At 46.9% G+C, this 17,201-nt stretch overlaps 1 protein-coding gene and 1 long non-coding RNA gene across 3 annotated transcripts in view; one reads left to right on the top strand and one right to left on the bottom strand.

The window, feature by feature from the left end:
* Positions 1–1,270: 1,270 nt before the first annotated feature.
* On the bottom strand, positions 1,271–6,868 carry LOC125696331 (uncharacterized). 2 transcript variants are annotated; one of them, XR_007378283.1, is made up of 3 exons: positions 5,980–6,868; positions 5,646–5,825; positions 1,271–2,717 (listed from the first exon to the last, which is right to left on the bottom strand). It is a non-coding gene; the product is annotated as an uncharacterized LOC125696331 (long non-coding RNA). The 2 variants fall into 2 exon arrangements; XR_007378282.1 differs by having other exon boundaries at positions 5,646–5,830.
* Positions 6,869–6,881: 13 nt separating this feature from the next.
* PTH1R (parathyroid hormone 1 receptor) overlaps positions 6,882–17,201 on the top strand; it is a 112,426-nt gene continuing 102,106 nt past the window's right edge. Inside the window, exon 1 of the mRNA XM_048951852.1 lies at positions 6,882–7,077. Within this exon, the coding sequence (XP_048807809.1) occupies positions 7,003–7,077 (75 nt within the window). The 5' untranslated portion in view covers positions 6,882–7,002. The remainder of the gene's footprint in view (positions 7,078–17,201) is intronic.

Consider the following 17,201-nt stretch of genomic DNA (forward strand, 5'->3'; position numbering starts at 1 on the left):
GCAGAGGATCTGGCCCACTCATTTACATTCACGACACCGTGTCGCAGCTGGCAGCTGTGAAAGGGCTCATTTGGAAGGCAGCGTGGCTGGGATCAACATCACTTAAGTGATAATCTGCTAATCAGAGCTTCTTCTGTCGGGAGTAATGCTCCCACCTCATCTTTCCCTGCTGGCAGTTTTCTCCCGCAAAGCTTGCCAAATCATTTTAGCTCCTGGCTGTTTTGGAGGGGTTTTCCTTGCTCACCTCCCAACTGGAGTTTGCCCTTGGTTCTGGCCCTGCATTGGATGACAACACACACACACAGAAAAAGAAGAAAGATCGATTCAAGCCCAGGTGTGCTGCTAGGGACATCCAGTCTGCCATGTAACTGGCAGGAATGGAGAGAGAGGTCTGGGGTTTTTTAGGAGCAAAAAAAGATCTTGTGCATATGGAGAAAAGTGAGGAGGTTTGAGGCACTCACTTCTCCTTTAGGACAGGAATGCTGTTGCTCGTTGCTCTGCAGATTATCACTGAAACAGCTAAGCTGTGGAGAGCCACAGGCAGAGTAACCATATATGAAAAGTGCTGTAAAATTTTCCAGGTTGCTGTTTTGAAAGAAGGAGCTGATAAATAACAAAAGTCCCTCACTAGGAAGAGAAAAATAGAGAATAAGCCAGAAATGGCACCAGTTGCTGCTCTGCGGGGAAAAGCCTAGGGCTCTGATCTCCATTCCACTTGGTTTATCTGGGTCCAAAGCATCAGCCTACAGCAAGGAGAATAACAGAGGTGGGATAAGGCAAGAGCACATGTTGCTTTGTAGAGCCTGTCTGCCCCACCTTATCTGTATGAAAACACAACCAAATGGATGCCAAGCCTATTGCTGATGAGGATTGTCCTTCACCTACTTGCATACCCTGAGCTCCTTTTGTACAGCTTGTTTCAGCTAAAGGTCACTGTATGAAGCCACTGACAATTGTGTTCTACTGCTGACTGTTAGCCCATCCGGCCTGCTTCAGATGCAAAATGCCTTTGGGTTCACATGTCACCTCCTACAGTCCTTTGTCTACCTTAACCCAAGACCTCAACCCCACATGCCTCATCTCTCTCTTTTCCCAAACCATTTACAGCTCTGTGATCTTCTTTCTGACACATTGTCTGCATCTTCTCATGTAGGGCACCCAGCCCCACCGTGTTGACTTTGCCCCATTTACTGAATCACCTTGTAAACCATCCTGCAGGGCATTAGAGGAGTTGACCACATCTATGACCCCATCTATGACCACATATCATAAGCATTTCTGTGTACTTAAAGAAGTAAAGAGCCTTTGCAGAGAAATGTAATTAAAATTTTATTCATTTATTTATTTTTGAATTTTTCCTGTACAGAAAAATCTATTTATTACTATTTTTTATTTCATACCACTCGGAGGATGGGGTTTAGAAGAAATTGAAACAAAACAGAAGAGAAAGCTGCTGAAAACCAAAATACTGTCCCAGGAAGTGTTTTAATAGCTTTGACTCTCACCCTCACTCTTCTTGAGCATTTGTTTTTTTGTGAGTACAAAAAGCCTATTTTCCTTATTCTGACATTCATTTCCAAAGCAGCCCTGTTCCTTGAGTGCTGGATGCTAATGGAGAAAGCCATTGAATCATAGAACAGCTTAGGCTGAAAACATCCTCAAAGGTCATCCAGTCCTAACCCTGGGCTATGAGCAGGTTTACCACCCACCAGATCAGGCAACCCAGGGCCCCATCCAACCTGGCCTTGAGCACCTCCAGAGGTGGAGCATCCACAGCTTCTCTGGGGTTTTCATCTGGCTTCTCAGTTTGCAGTATGAGAATTTTTCACCCTGGGTTTTGTCCACGAGACCCAGAGCAGATGTTTTCTTAAAGAGCCAACAAAGAAGCCATCACACACCGCTTCCAGTCATCTCAGCCAAGAGTTACGACTTCAGCTTTGTACAAACAGTGTCAATTACACCTCTATTCTACTGCTTCTCCTCTCTGACCATGTAAAAATAGAACGTTGACAGCAAAATTCTGCTCTTTACAACACATGCAACAAAAATGGCCAGAAATTCATCATGGCTATCTGGCTAAATGCACAAACGCAACGTGTCCAAAGCTGCTGCTTGTATATTTTGGCCTTGACTTTGCAAACAAAACACCAGCAATAGCCAAGTGAAAACAGAGCAGAAAAGGCTGTCTCACCCTTGGTGACACTCGGTCATTGGACTGGCTTCTTGCACAATGAGGGATTTTTGCAGCGTGGCTGTCAACCCCATCCATGTCAGACCTTTCCCTCCCCTGATCAAAGGCTTTGGCTGATGTAAGTCGTGATGTTTCACTGAACCTGAGTGACCCAGAAGAGAAAGGACAAGAGGTGTTTTATCCAGGCTGGGATCTCATCTCCACCAGAAGGGAAACATTCATCCAGCTGGGAGGAGGAGATGTTTATTATTAGGCCATGTAAAAGTTAGCTACAATACAGAGCCAATTCACAAGAGCAATAATTCCTGCTCAAAACCATAGCCAGTTTAGATTGATTATGTATTTTTTTTATGATGTTTTACATCAGTGGGAGGATCTAAACATTTTGGTTTGTTGTAAGATGTTAGAGAAACTCAGTTCAACACGTGCCATACCCAAGGGTCTCCTTAAAATAGCAACATTACAAAGGCTTCTTTTAGTGCCGCATTCCTTCTGGGTTCATTATGCACACATTCATGGATGCAATCTGAAAGAAAAACAAAACAAAACTTAGATGTCCAAATTACCTTTGCCTTGACATAAAAAAGATGCCTGGAACAGATCTGCAGGAGAATGGAGTCCTGTGCCCTCCAGTGGGAAGAGACTGGACAAACAACAGCAGGCATCTGGACATGCAGAAGAGCTCATCTCTCTCTCAGAGGTCTGCAGAGAGGGAAAGAGTTGCCTTGTAACCTTGGCTGAGAGAATGCACAATGTCTGGAGATGAATAGAGGTGATAAAAGCATCTTCCTGGGACACAGCCCCCAAAAATGAGCAAACTCAGCTGTTTCTTGTTTGGCCTCACTTAAATCAGAATTTCCAATAGCGGTAGGACCTAAAAGCAGAGGGCCTGATCCTCAGCACCCAATGAGTCAGGATGAGAAAGGGAGAACCTTTTCACATGGGGAAAGAAGCGGGCAGTTTGCTTGGGAAGAGAAGTGCTGGGATGATGCAGATTGGGAAATTCTCACATGTTCTCCTCTGGTGTCTGACTGGGAGCTCCAGCCTTGGTTTAGGCCTTACGGCATGTCAGGGGAGGTTCAGGTTGGATGTTAGGAAACATCCTTTCACCAAAGAAGTGGTGATGCATTGGCACAGGCTGCCCAGGGAGGTGGTGGGGTCACCATCCCTGCAGGTGTTCCAGAACCATGGAGATGTGGCACTGAGGGATGTGGGCAGTGGGCATGGTGGGGTAGGTTGGGGTTGGTGATCTCAGAGGTCTTTTCCAAACTTCTATTTCTATTTCTAAAAATTCTATGATTGTTTGATTCACTGTGGCTTTAGAGGGACCTCAGCCATACAGTCCAACTGCTCAGCTCCCACAAGCCTGCTCTGCTCACCTCTTCTGTCCTCACTCCTATCTTGCACAGAGCCATGGGAGCTGGGTTACATCCTCTACTTGAGGAAACTCCTCTTTAGAGCTGCATTTGATGCTCATGACTCCAAAGACCTGCAGCCCTTGCAACTCCTATCCTCCCAAAAAAGAGCAACGATGCAGACTGCTGTAATTGGATTTAGGGAATCTTATTGTATTGGATTTACTTTGCTTGTGGATAACAGGGATCCAGAAGAACATCCGTCATAGTCTTGGTGGCCATAAGATTGGGGTTCTGCTGGGCCGACTTTGAGCTGGGGCTGGAGGGAGGGAACAGTTTCCTTCTTGCACAGCTTCAGCAGTTTCTGCCTTTAATCATTAAATGATTGGTTGGAGAAATTACCAGTCTAAAGACATCCCTGGCCCAGTTCCAACACTGGATACAGGGGAGTGACCAAAGTCTGGATGTCTCCTAAACCCTATCAGATCCTGTTTTATTTTACACCACCTCCCTGTAACAGAGGGAGAGGTGGGGAGTAATGCAACATATGAACAAAACTATTGCTTCTTCCCTCTTTCCCACCCAAATAATAATAACAAAAAAACAACAAAAGAGATGCTATGGGGCCCATGAAACTTTGCAGCAGAGTTGTTTGGTTTTTTTCTTTCCCTTCTTCTTCTCAGAAAAGACTATAGAGCTCCAGGTACATATTTGCTCAGTTTGCCCCACACTAAAACACGTGCAGACGCTCAGTTCCCACCAGGGATGAAGGCTGTCCCACCCCTTCAGGTTGAGCAGACTGGAGAGAAGTGAGCCAACAGCCCCCTCAAAATGAAACAAAATGAAGTAAAGCAGCAGAGGTGGAAATACCTTCCCCAGGATTCCTCTTCAGGAACCTCCTTTTTGAACCCCCTCCCCCAGGAACTATATTTGTAATCCCTACGTGGGGCATAAATTTGGGAACAGCGTGGATGAGGGGCAGTGAGGCAGACTGATGGTGTTGGGGTGGATGGGGGGGGGGTGGATGAGGGGGGGGAGAGGTTTGGCTTCATCGCTTTTAAATCCTTCATCCCAAACCTTCGCGTGGGTGCCCCCTTCAGCACGCATTGCCCAACCGGAGAGCAGGGGGTGGGACGGGGGGGGGGTGGGATGCGGTGAGGTGCGGTGGGAAGGGCTGCGGGATGACCCCGTGCCTCTCAGCCCAATGGTCAAAGGCTGAGTACGGCCGACCAATGGTAACCAAGCCGGAGGGGAGGCTTTTATACCTTCCCCGCTCTCCCTGCGGTGCAGAGGCTGGCAGAGAGAGGCAGAGGGCTGGCAAGTAGGAGGAGGAGGAGGAGGAGGAAAAGATTGCATCAAGAGCAGCACTTTTTTTCCCCTCCCTCTCTCTCTCTCTCTCTCTCTCTCTCGCTCTCTTACAGGAAGCCCTACTCTACCTTAGCCTTGGAAAGAGCCCCTTTTCATAAAATTAGCTGAAGGCACCTATTCACAGCCATGGGGCCGTGAAAAAAAAAAAAAAAAAAAGCAACAAACCGACTGCAGAGGGTTCTTTTTTTTTTTTTTTTTCTCTCTCTCTCTTTTTTTCTCTCTTCGCTCCAAAAAAATAAAAGAGAAATGCGCACAGCTCCGCTCGGCGAAAACGCGTTGTTTTTACCGTCTGCCCTCCGGCAGGGTATAGAGGTCCGTTTGGTTTGATTTAGGGTGTTTTATTTTTATTTATTTTTTTATTTTTTTCTTTCTCGCTCCTTATTTAGCTCGCTAAATCACAAAATCCGGGAAGAAAGAAAGGGAAAAAAAAAAAAAAAAAAAAAAAAAAAAAAAAAAAAAAAAAAAAAAGTGAAAAGGAAAAGCAAAGCAAAGCAAAGCGCGGGAGTTGATGTCCAAAGTTTCCCCAGTCATTCAACCCGCAGCGCAGCGCTGTGTCCCGCCTGCTGCATCCCTGTCCCCTCCTCGCTTCTCCTCCCACACAGAAAATAAACCCGATCAGGGGATGGCTGCCGGAGTTTCACCCCCATCGGCATGGCTTTGGGGGGGTTATCGTGTTGTTTTTTCTTCTTATTATTATTTATGTGTATATATATAGATATATGTATATTTACCTTGCATTTTTATGAATGAAAGTGCCCGGCTGAGCTGGGAGTACCATCCCCAGCCCTGAAACAGCGATGCTGGTGACATCCACGGGGAGTGCGAGATGCTGGGGATACGGGGGGGAAAGCGGGGATGCGATGCGCTGTGGGTTCCACTGGGGCTCCTCCTTGCGGGGCACGGAACGAGGACTGCTCTTCCGTGAGAGTGAGAGAACGGGAAAAAATTCAAACAGTAAAGACACAGAGGCGAATCGAAAAAGATTTCAGAACATCTCGCGGAGGGAAAGTCGTTTTTTTCTCTTTTTTGGCCGCGAGAAAAAAAGTATAATCTAAAATGAAGTACCTAGTGGCGGTGGGAGCCCCCCCCGGTCGTCAGCCTCACGCCGTGCTCAATCGGCTTTTTGAAACTGCAGATCCTCTGAGGCAGAGAGGGGAGAGAGGAGCGAAAAAATCCCGATTAGTAACTGAAACACACTGCGACCCGGAGGGCTGGAGAATAAACCGATTGTGGAGGCAAAACGCGCGGCGATACACCAGCAAAAAACAAAAAAAAAAAAAGAAAAAAAAAAAAGAAAAAAAAAAAAACCCAGAGCACCGCTGTTTGCGAAAAGGTAATTGAGGAGGGAAAATATTGCCAAGTTTTCGCTATTTTTTTTTCTCCCGTAACTTTCTGCTCTGAGAGCGGCTCGTGTGGCCGAAAGAGAAGAAAAAGAAGAAGAAAAAAAAAGGTGTTTTTTTTTTTTCTCTCTCTTTCCAAACCCCTCCGAAACCCAAAAGATAAAATTACTGGATCTAAAAATAAAGCCGTGGTTTAAAGCTTCCCCCACCCTCTCCGATCTCCCACCCCTTCCACCCCTCTCTCGCCTTTCTCCCTCCCTCCCTCCCTCTCTGCCTCTTTCTGTGTGTTTGCGTTTGACAAAGAAATTATTTGAACTTCCCACTGCCTCATAAAAAGGAAACAGAAGAGAGCGGCTTTGACATATGGATGTGATTTTTCTGCTCTGAGACAGATGCACGCGGAAAACAACCAGCACCGGGGGCTGCGGAGCTGAGCGAAGCCGAAGTCGCTCCGCTTCTTCACATGGGTTCCTCCGTTGCCTTTCGGGAGCTGCCCGCATCTCCAGCCATGAGAAAGCGAAGCAAAGGACCGGGTTTTCTCGTCATGTGCCTTTCTGGCTAAAAACAAACAAACAAAAACAAACAAGCAAACAAACACCGGTTCTGGAAAGTGAGGGGGGGGTGGGGGGGGGGGGAGTTGGAGGGAGGGAAGGAGAAGGAGAAATCATCTGCGAGAGGAGCGCTGGAAGACCTCTCCGTCCTCCAACTTCCCCGAGAGAGCGTGGATGCTGGAAGGAGCCCCTTGGATATGGGATCATATCTGGTTTATCACAGCCTGGGTTTGATCCTCTGCTGCTCCGTGCTGAGCTCGGTCTACGCTCTGGTGAGTGCCCCCCATCCTTCTTTTCTCGGCTGTTTCCTTGACGAGTAAAACCGTTCTGCTTTTTGGGGGGATTTGAGGAAGCAGAGAGCCACTTTTGCAGCCCCGGTGGCTGATCTCGCTGCTTTCCGAGCTGCTGCACCAGATGAAATTAAAAATGTCTGTGCTTCCCGGAGAGTTTGAATCACTTTTCAGTCCCTCCGGACGGGAGCGCGTGTAGTTTGACAGGGAGCTGCTCCGGGAAAGGCGTTTTGGGGGATCACTCAAAAGACACCTCCCAGGAAAGGGCGATTTTTCCTTTTTTTTTCCTTCCTTCCTCTCTGTCTCTCTGTCTCTCTCTCAGAAAGAAAAAAAAAAAAAAAAAAAAAAAAAAGAAGGACGTTTAATTTTCATTTCATTACATTTCCATTTAATCTTCCTAATTTGCAAATCTGCAAAACAGTGCCTTGCTTTCCGAGATTGATTTTGGAGAGCGTGGGGACTGCAGACAGTTTACACACAGGAGCAAACTGTGAAAGTAGTATTAACCCTTTGCTCCCTGGCACTATTTTCACCTGCTCCTGCTCACACCAAGGGAGAAAACCTTTACAGAGGTGACCAAAAAGGGCTAAAGGCTGCCCAATCTGCCTTGATGGTGGTGATGGGCAACTGGTTGAGATCCACATTCACTCTCTCACCAAAGTCCTGCCACAGAAATCAAGTCACGCAGAAATCAGCCACCAGATATCAACTCATCGCTGGGTGTGCTGCTTTGACACGTGCTTTGCTTCCTTTCTCCATCCCTGATGGAGTGGTGATGGGTGGCATCAGCATCGCTTGGTCAGTTCTTGGTGTAGACACCACTTAACGCAGTGTCTGCTCTCCAGGAGGGATGGAGATCATAGAAATCATAGAATTATTAAGGATGGAAATGACCTCTCAGATCATCTAGTCCAACTGAGATGTGTTGGGAAAAGGATTGACCCCAGTGCTGGTTCTGTTCAGGTCCTTTCCAATGAGCTGTCACATTCTTTTGGGTTTGGTAGGAACTCATGCAGGGCAGGTGGGGAGGTATTTCCCCATTTCCAGCATCGTGCTGGGGGGAAACATCAATATATGAGAATAGACAACCTCTTGGAAAACAGTCTCTGTCACAATCCATCCCGGTCTTGATCTAACTAATCTTAACTCAAAGGCCAAAGAAAAGTGAGGGGTGCTGAGGGGCAGAAAGTGTAGGTACAGTTAGGCTTTAGTGACATCTGAGGTTTCTCCCATGTTCTTGGGTTGGGTTAGCATCTCCATCACCACGGTGACTTTGCCGCTGTGTCAGGACAGGCTCTGTGGGTTCTGTAACACCTGCTGTCCCCATATACAGCCATAACGCTGCCGGAGTCAGCATCAAAAATCCAGTTAGGGCTGAAACAGCTCCATTAGAGCTGAGCAAACTTCAGTATCTAGAAAAGATAGGCAAGAACCGACAGCCCACCTTTACTCCCTGTCCCATTTTGGTCCCTGTCTCAGTACATCCCAGTATCACCAGAAGACACAAGGAACAGCCAGTGAGCCATGCCTCAGTGTCTGCTATCTCCTGTAGCTGTTCAGGAACTGCAGAGTTAACCTGTGAAAAAAAACCACTGAGGGTAGCTGCAGAATGATAGGGATGGAAGGACTTAATTTAGAGCTAGACTGTGTGACAGCTTTGGCTGGGCTAAGAGCGGTACCCAGTCCTCCGTCAAAGGGTCAGGAGGATTCTCTTAGAATGATGCAGTGAGTTCTTGGAACTTCTGGTCATGATTTATCTGTCTGGGGCAGGAGGATGTGCGGTTTGAAGACATGGGACTGCAGGATATGAGATTGGAGGACATGGGACTGGAGGGCATGAGGTTGGAGGTTGTGGAACTGGAGGACGTGAGTTTGGAGAGCTGTGGCTGTTGGGCTCTTTGCTGCTCAATCCTTTGCATCCCAGAGCTGGTGAAGCCCAAAGCACTGTGCCTCCTAAATCTGAAGCTGTCATTCCCTTTGATCAATAGGCAAAAGTGGCAAAAAAAGTGAGAAAGGGATGGGGAATGATGTTTCTGATGGTCTGCGCTGGTGCTGTGTGTGCCCCCACATTAAATCTAAGCATGGGGGGAATTCAGGCACACTTTAAATTGCAGTGGGAGTGGGTTCCATTGCAAAAGGAGTGGGTGATGCTCTGCTCTCCTCCAAACCCCCCAGCAATCTGGGGAAGCCCTCCTCCTTGCCTTTCCCCGGGAATATTCCTAATTAACACGTGCTTAAGCGGTGGCAGAAATCAGTTTATCGATTGAGTGCTTTGCACTCCAGTCTGGCAAGAAGAGGGGTGACATTTGGGTCCATTTTTCTATTCGGCGAGAGCAGCCTGAGTCTAACAACCCTGTAGATGCGGGCTTGAAAAGATGATGCATGCAAAAGGAGCTTCAAAAGTGGGTCGAACACCAGCACGAGAGGAGTAGTTCAGATTTTGGCACTGTCTTTATCAGGAAAGCACTGCCAGAACTGCTTGCAGGAAAACCTCCCCGTGTCCCTCCTCCAGCCAATACCCCCATGGTTTGCTCTGCTGAGCTGTTCAGTTCTCAGTTTCGTCCTCAGCTTGAGCCTGCTTATCTCTGTCAGAGATACTAAGAAGAATAATTTAAATATATACATAAAATAAAGCCATGCTCTGCTCAGATGTTGCTGTGGGATTTGGGTTGGAATAACTCAGTTTTGGGAAATGGGTAACAGCCTGAGCCAAATGCCGAGTTCTGCATGGTTAGGAAAAGTGGGTGCAGGTGTGGGTGGAAAAAAGACACCAATGGCCTTTCTGCCATTCTCCAGTGCCTCTCAGGAGGTGCTGCCCCTTTGAAGAGCATGCTTGGCCAGCAGAATGGGCTCCAGCTCTGCCTGTTGGTTCCCCAGCTCTGGCCCCTCTGCTTGGGCACTGCTGAAGTTTGGTTTTGCAGAGGAGCTGGGACGCTCCCCTGAAAATTCAGGGGGTGTCAGTAAAGGATTGGGAGCCCTTTTCTTGTGGGAATTACCCAAAATGGGGACAAGCTTGGCCAGGTCATCGTCAGGACAGTTGGGTTAGATGATCCTAGAGGTCTTTTCCAACCTTTATGATTCTGTGGTTCAGGATAGTGTCAGCCCTCACTCCCAAAAGAGTGTTCACGCCAGTGCTGATGTTGATCTCCAGCAGGAAGGTCTGGTAGGAATAAGAAAAGTTGTCCTGCTTCACCCTGGAGGAGCACCAAGTAACAGAGATCCCAAAGCTCAGCAGCAAAGCCATTGGATTAAGGAGGTGTTGGTCGATGCTTTGCTCTTTGCTTCACTCCTTGTCCATCCCTCTGATCTGAACCACCTCTTGATGGATTTGGAAAAGGGAAGGATTTTAGATTGAACCATTCATAGCTGGAAACAAACAAACAAACAAAAAAAAAACAAACCCAGCACGTATTCTCCCTGAGAATGGGGCCAATAGTAAAAAGAATAATCATCCAATAATCCTACATAGAGATCCTGCAAATCCCGACTACTGTCTGAATTCATTAAATAAAGGCAGCCTCCAAGTGCAAGGAAACAATATCTGAAATGTTCTTTTTCTCCACACGAGCTTGGGAATGTGCCCATCCCTGCCCCGTGTATTTATGAAAGATATGGGGTTTTTTATTGTACTTTGGGATTAGCAGATATCCCTGGACTATAAAATACCCGACCACAAAATATAAAGCAAACAGGGCTCTGCATCAGGGCAATACATGGGCTGTGATTTCACCCTGCTGAAGCCTAAAGCGCTCAGTGGCAAATCTGACCTGAGCAGGCTGGGTTTGGTGCAGAGGGAACAGAGAATGCAATGGGGCAAATATGCACGCAGAGGGTCGAGGCTTGAGGATACGAAACCTGAGGTGTGCCTTTTAGGTCCAAGCAGTTGTTTGGTTTCTGACCTCCTAGAAATAGCTCCAAAGCACTGCTTTGGGATCAGTGGGGTTATCCTTGGGAGAGCAGTGTGTCTGCAGTCCCAGCCAGGGGTAACCCAGTTCAGACAGCTCAAGCAGGAACAGCTGTTGTCTCCATCACCAGACCACCAAACAGCCCCTGTCCCCCCATGTCCACGTGCAAAATGATGCTGAGATCCCTGCCCTGACAGCAGGAGTCGTCTCACATCTTTGCATCCATTGATTTGGCATCTGTTCTCTTCCTGGAAAAGAGAAGGCTCTGGGGAGACTTGAGGGTGGACTTTCAGTATCTAAAGGGGCTGTATGAAAAAAGGAGACAGTCTCTTTAGCAGGGTCTGTTGTGGTAGATAAGGGGAAACGACTTCAAGCCAAAAGAGGGGAGAATTAGACTGGATGTAAGGAAAAAGCTTTTTTGCAGTAAGGACAGCAAGGCACTAGAAGAATTGCTCAGAGGGGTGATGGATGCTCCATCCCTGCAGACACCCAAGGTCAGGCTGGATGGGGCTCTGAGCACCTGATGGAGCTGTGGGTGTCCCTGTTCACTGCAGGGGAATTGAAACAGATGACCTCTACAGGCCATTTCCAACTAAAATGATTCTATGATTCTGTAAATCCATTCCTGGGCACACCAGTAAGGGGCCATTGGTGGAAGATGCTGGCTGGAGGCTTTGACCCCATAGGGATGTGCTTGGGAATTCACTGCTCAGCCACCTGATGAAACACAGTTGAAATCAGTCCCTGATCTGCAGATATTTGAGGCATAGATATACAACCATTGTGCCTTGATTTCTCAGGAGTTGAGTATCTCCTCTGATCCAAACCCTACCTGGGAAGTGGTCCTCAGGTCCTCATCACTGCCAAGCTGCTCCATCCTCACCCCCCACTGCTGCAAGATAGTGATGATGATCAGTGCATATTTACATGCTGATGGGACCACCTTGCTGTTCAATCCCACTGGGCTCATCAGAGACTTTTGGGCCTTGATTCCTCCCAGTTCCATTGCTGTTGACCAAAGTGAAGACCTCAACAGGCTCAGCCAGTGTTAAAGATCAGACACCTTGCCCTGACACTGAGAATTTGCTCTCTCCCTCTGCATCCACATGGATGCTATAATAACCATGTGGATCTCAGCCTGAATTTCAGCTGACCTTACAAGAACTGCTGTAACGAGGATGATCTTTGTGCTGCACATTTTGCAGGATGGTTCCATTAATGAGTGACACTTGGAGCTGAAATGCAACCAGCAGAATTCCTGCCTGGGTCTGATCCTGAGCTTGCATTTGTCATGGGAACATCCAAACTCGTGCTTGCTACACTTGGCTTGATATTAACCTGTCGTTTCCAATGAGGCCAGGCTGACCCTTATTACTAATCAGCGGGGCTCTATGCTTTGGGAGTCTCCCTTCCCTGTGGAGGCCTAGCTTGGATTGACTTCCAGAAACCTGATTTCCAAGAATGGAAAATTCTGGATGGATGACACCCTCTTATCAGGCTGTACTTTGATCCTCCTATTACACAAATCTCCCTGAGAGCACTCAGGCGATGCTTTCGTTGCTGCAATCTTCTGCAAGGCTGTCCCATCTTTCTGCCTACACATTTTTCCCTTCAGCCAGCAAAGCAGAAAGTGGACTTCTCTGCCCCTTTTCCCTCTCACTCCTTCAGCGTTCCTGGCTCGAAGCATTTCAGCAGTGCAGGGATTGTGCTATCCCTGTGTGAGAGATAAATATTTCAAGCGTTGTAGCTGGGGTGAAGGGAAGTCAAGGGGAGAAAGCCATTTATCTTCTCCTTCGCTCTCTCTTGTTGGGGCAGCCTTATATTTCAGAGAACACTGGAGGGACACCAGAGTACAGACAGCAGGAAGGTGTTGGCCTGATGCTGTGACACATGAAAATAAACTCAATGAAACAGCTCAGAAAGGAGCAGTCCCACTTACCCACAACTCCACCTCCTTCTCCTCCATGAGATGACTGAACTCCCCGAGCTGGCGTGAAAATAACTCAGGATGGGAAAAGGGAAATAAATGCAGAAGGTTTGTTGCTGGGTCAGTGAATGGTGTCTGCACATCAAAGGTTTGGATGAGCTCCTGAGACACACGAGGGAGCGATTGGGTTGCACCGGTGGGGGCAATAAGGAGAGCCAGCGATGTGTGCAGCTCTACCCTGACACCACACATCATTATCCTCCAGCATAAATCCCCCCCACTCCTCCTTTTGACAGATCCACACCCCGTCCCAAGCCTGCTGTGAGGTCTGCTGTAATACCTTTTGCTCTTGGCAGTAAATGCACACACAGCAAGGTGTGAGGAGCATAGGCTTCACTCTACCTCAGAACCTCACCTCCCTCAGCCAGAGTATTTAATCATGAGCACCATTCTTGGCAGAGTTTTCATCTGGGCAGATGAGCAATCTTCCAGATAACGTTCCCAAGAGCTGGTTCAGGATAACACAGGGACTGGATGTGATCTCATTCTCCATTTGGGGAAAAATGAGTTTGGGCTTGTAGGCATGAGATGTGCCATCTTGCTTGGCTTCAAGACCAGGACACAGGACCCAGCCCCTTTATTTAGCAGCAAACAGGGACTTCCGAGTCTGAGAATTGGCCTGGAGACAGCACAGCCATCCAGTCCTAGCCCACCTCTCTGACTCTGACCAAAGTACAGAACAAGTTAGCCTTCAAAGTCCAAATGCATTATGTTTTTTTCACTGTAAAAACCTCAAATATCCACCGTTTTCCAGATAATGGGCTCAACCAGGGCAGACCTGTCCTCCTGGAAAAGAAACCCCTTAGATTGGTGTATGGGGCAAGCACTGGAGATAGCAGTTGCTGTCTCAGCACCCAAGGCAGGCTGGTTATCTCACTTCTCACATGGCTGCCCCACTGTTAATCAGGGTTCCTCGATGTTATCTTTATGTCTGTCTTTCTCTCTCCAGGCATTTCTGCGTATCTGTTTGCTTGGTCTTGTCACACTGAGAGCAAGAAGCAGTCACAATTGCATCTGTAAAGGCAGATTTGAAAGTCACTGTGCGTCCTTAGAAAACCTTATCTTCCCTGTACTGAACCTTGGCTTGGGACTTAATTTCTTTTTTTTTTTTCTTTTTTTTTTTCTTTTTTTTTTTCTTTTTCATTTCTGTGTGTTTTAACAGAAAAGTGAGCATTATGCAAAACTTAGCTTATTTTTACCAGGGGTTAAGGGACAAGGTGCTTTGAAGAGGAAGTTAGGGAGTTGCAAAGTCTTGGGGGTGTAGCAGAGAACAAGTGATCATTTAACCCAATGGAGTCTTGGGGGACTCCAACACTGTTTAGGACCACTAGTAACTCATTTAACTGCTGATCCTGTGGATCCAAACACATTAGGAAATTCCTAATCTCCTCCAGGAGGGAATTACCAGCAGCTCCTATTGTGTTCTAGTGCTACAAACCAAACTCAATCAAAGTATTGGGATGATATCCATGAACTTTGCAAGCTATTTCCATCTATCCAACTTTTATTGCCTGAACTCCTGCCTCACCTCAATGTTACCTTGACTTTCTTCTTGGCGTTTTGACTCCAGACCACTTTTCCTTTCAGACACTGAGCAGTTGGAGTTAAAATAGATTTGAGAAAATGGCCATGGTGAGTGGTTGCAAGGAAATGACCTGTTTCCCCTTGCTGCACTAAAGAATAAGATCAATAAAGCAACATTATGCAGAGTATCTATTTCATGGTTAGCAGTTTCACTCAGCTCAGAGAAAATACAGGAAATTTCTTTTAAAAATAAAAGTGAGAGAGAGCTGATAAGAAGTGCTAAAAGATGCCCAATGCATACAACTTTGAAACCTTGTGTTGTGGGCTTACCAAAAGCCATCTGCTTATCAAACCTTTTCACCTTTCAGAATTGACATCAGGGTTTTCTCCAAGCCTGTGTTTTCTTGCAGTGCTCTTGAGGTTATGCTGAATTAATTGCTTGTTGAAAAATGACCTCTTCAGATGAGATTGGGAACTGAGATTTAGCTCTTCCATTGCATTTCTGCATGCTTTCAGGCATTTTTTTTTTCGCTGTACGTGCAGTAAAGGCACAGAGGACTTGTAGGGACATTGTTTTGTGATCATGGTGGGGATGGGTTGACAGTTGGACTGGATGATCTTAGTGGTCTTTTCCAACCTTAACAATTTGATGATTCTGTGAGCGAAGGCGCGCTTGGAAAGAAGGCTCATTTTTATTGTTCTTCCCAGAAAAGAATAAAAGAGACAGAGATGTCTCTATAGGTGCAGAGGTGAAAAAGTGTTCCCATTCTAAATAACCATGCTCACTAAATCATATGCCTGCAGGTGGTCAGAGGTGGTCAGACGCACTGCATCTAATGCAGACATAACTTGTTTTCACTTGAGCTGACTTACCAGGACTGTCAAGTCCCAGTAGTGTTTCCCCAGGCTAGCCACTGGATGGGGACAAAGCAGGATGTAGCTGATCTCCCATGCCTAGCTTTAGATATCAGCAATGTGTATTCATGCATCTCAGAGCTGCCTGGTGTCCTCAAGGGACCCACTCAGCCACAGAGCATCCCACCTCAGGTCATCTGTGGTTGCACCCAAAAGACACTGGGTGGGCTTGGAGGTCTCATTTCCTCAGCTAGTGAAGGCATGAGGTTTGGTGCAAAACTATTATGTATGCACACCCATACCAGTAGGCGTGTGGGCAAAACTCTGTGTCTCTGACTCATGCTGCAGCATTGTTAAATAGTCTCAGAGCATCCCAGCATATAACCCCACAGCAGAGCACCATCTTCATCTTCATTTCATTTCCCACCACGACTGGTGTTTCTCTGTCAGCCTTTCACCACCACAATGAAGTGTGTTTGTTGTTTTTTGCCTCATTCCTGGGATCAGATTTTCTCTCTGATTTGCCTTAACCTCATCATAGAAACCACAAAGCTCAAGGGGCCAGAGCATTCTGCTGGCATAAATCAGTGGTGTTCCTGTGGAGTACAGAAGGACCAAGAGTCTCATCTGATGTCAATCAGCATCACTGCAGGGAAATAAGAGAGCCAGGGGGTGATTTGGAGTAGCCCAGCTAGCACATTCTGGTACTAGCCTCTTGGCCCTGGGTTGCCTCTGGATGGAAAGGGACAGGATTCTGCAAGCTGAGAGATCTGGGTCGGATGACAAGCTCCTAGATTCCACATGCTTCTCCAAACCATGTACAGCCATGCTTCAGTAGCTTCTTTTGTGGCTGGCTGCCTTGTGCAATGAATGTCTTTTTGAAAGCATTTAAAGACAAGCAATTTGGGGGAAGATCTCAGAGGGAGGGTATGTCACTCTTGCTTCTGGCTATGGTGGTGGTGGGAAGGGTGATAAGCATGCTGGCAAGATGGATTTGACTCAAACCACAGGACGGGGCTGAATTCAGCAGTTGATTTGGGTCCATTCTTAAAGGCAGTCAAATCATAATGTTTGAATATAGGAGATTTGAGCAAATTCATCATCAGTGTTTCAAGTAGACTGAGCAATAGACAGTTGCTTTTTCTTCTTTCCTAACTCACTTCCAGTGCTGATTTTGTCACGGCATTCTTTGGTGTCATGGACAGCATCAGTTTGATCAACAAATTGAGCTTAAGATGGTTTTTGCACATACTTTGTAGGACTGTAAATGGGAAATTAGGCCATTCAAAGTCACAGCTAATGTGTATTCCTAATTTACTCTGTCATCAGCAAAAGATGACTCAGGTTTCTGCAGGAGCAGGGGGAGGGGAGAGTGCTTCAGCTGCTGAAAATGGAACAACATCAACCCTTGTTTTTCACCCTGGTAAGGATCCAGCCCTGGTTCTGTGCCAACAAGTCTGCACACTAAGAGGATCTCCATAGGGGTCGATGTGGGTATGTGCTCAGCTGAGCTGACTCAGCTGACGGGCAGATAAGGTCTTTAAGTTACCCAGATAAGCATAACGATGGCCAAGCCAGAGGGTCAACAGACTGCCATCTACAGAGCTGGGTGGAGCCCTAGCAAACCTGGATACCCGACTCCTTTCTCAAACTCATTCCTAGATCCTCTACACCCTCTAAGAGCACCAGCCTTAGTTATTGACACCACTAGTAACTCCCCAAGAGAATCAATTATATGTTGTCTCACTGCTGTGACAGTGGTCTTTGCTTCTCTTCTGGATTTTCTTGTTCATCGCCTTCCCTTTTACCTTTTGGTAACCTTTTGTTTTTCCATG

The sequence above is a fragment of the Lagopus muta genome, chromosome 7 (genome assembly GCF_023343835.1).
Source record: "Lagopus muta isolate bLagMut1 chromosome 7, bLagMut1 primary, whole genome shotgun sequence".
NCBI lineage: Eukaryota > Metazoa > Chordata > Aves > Galliformes > Phasianidae > Lagopus > Lagopus muta.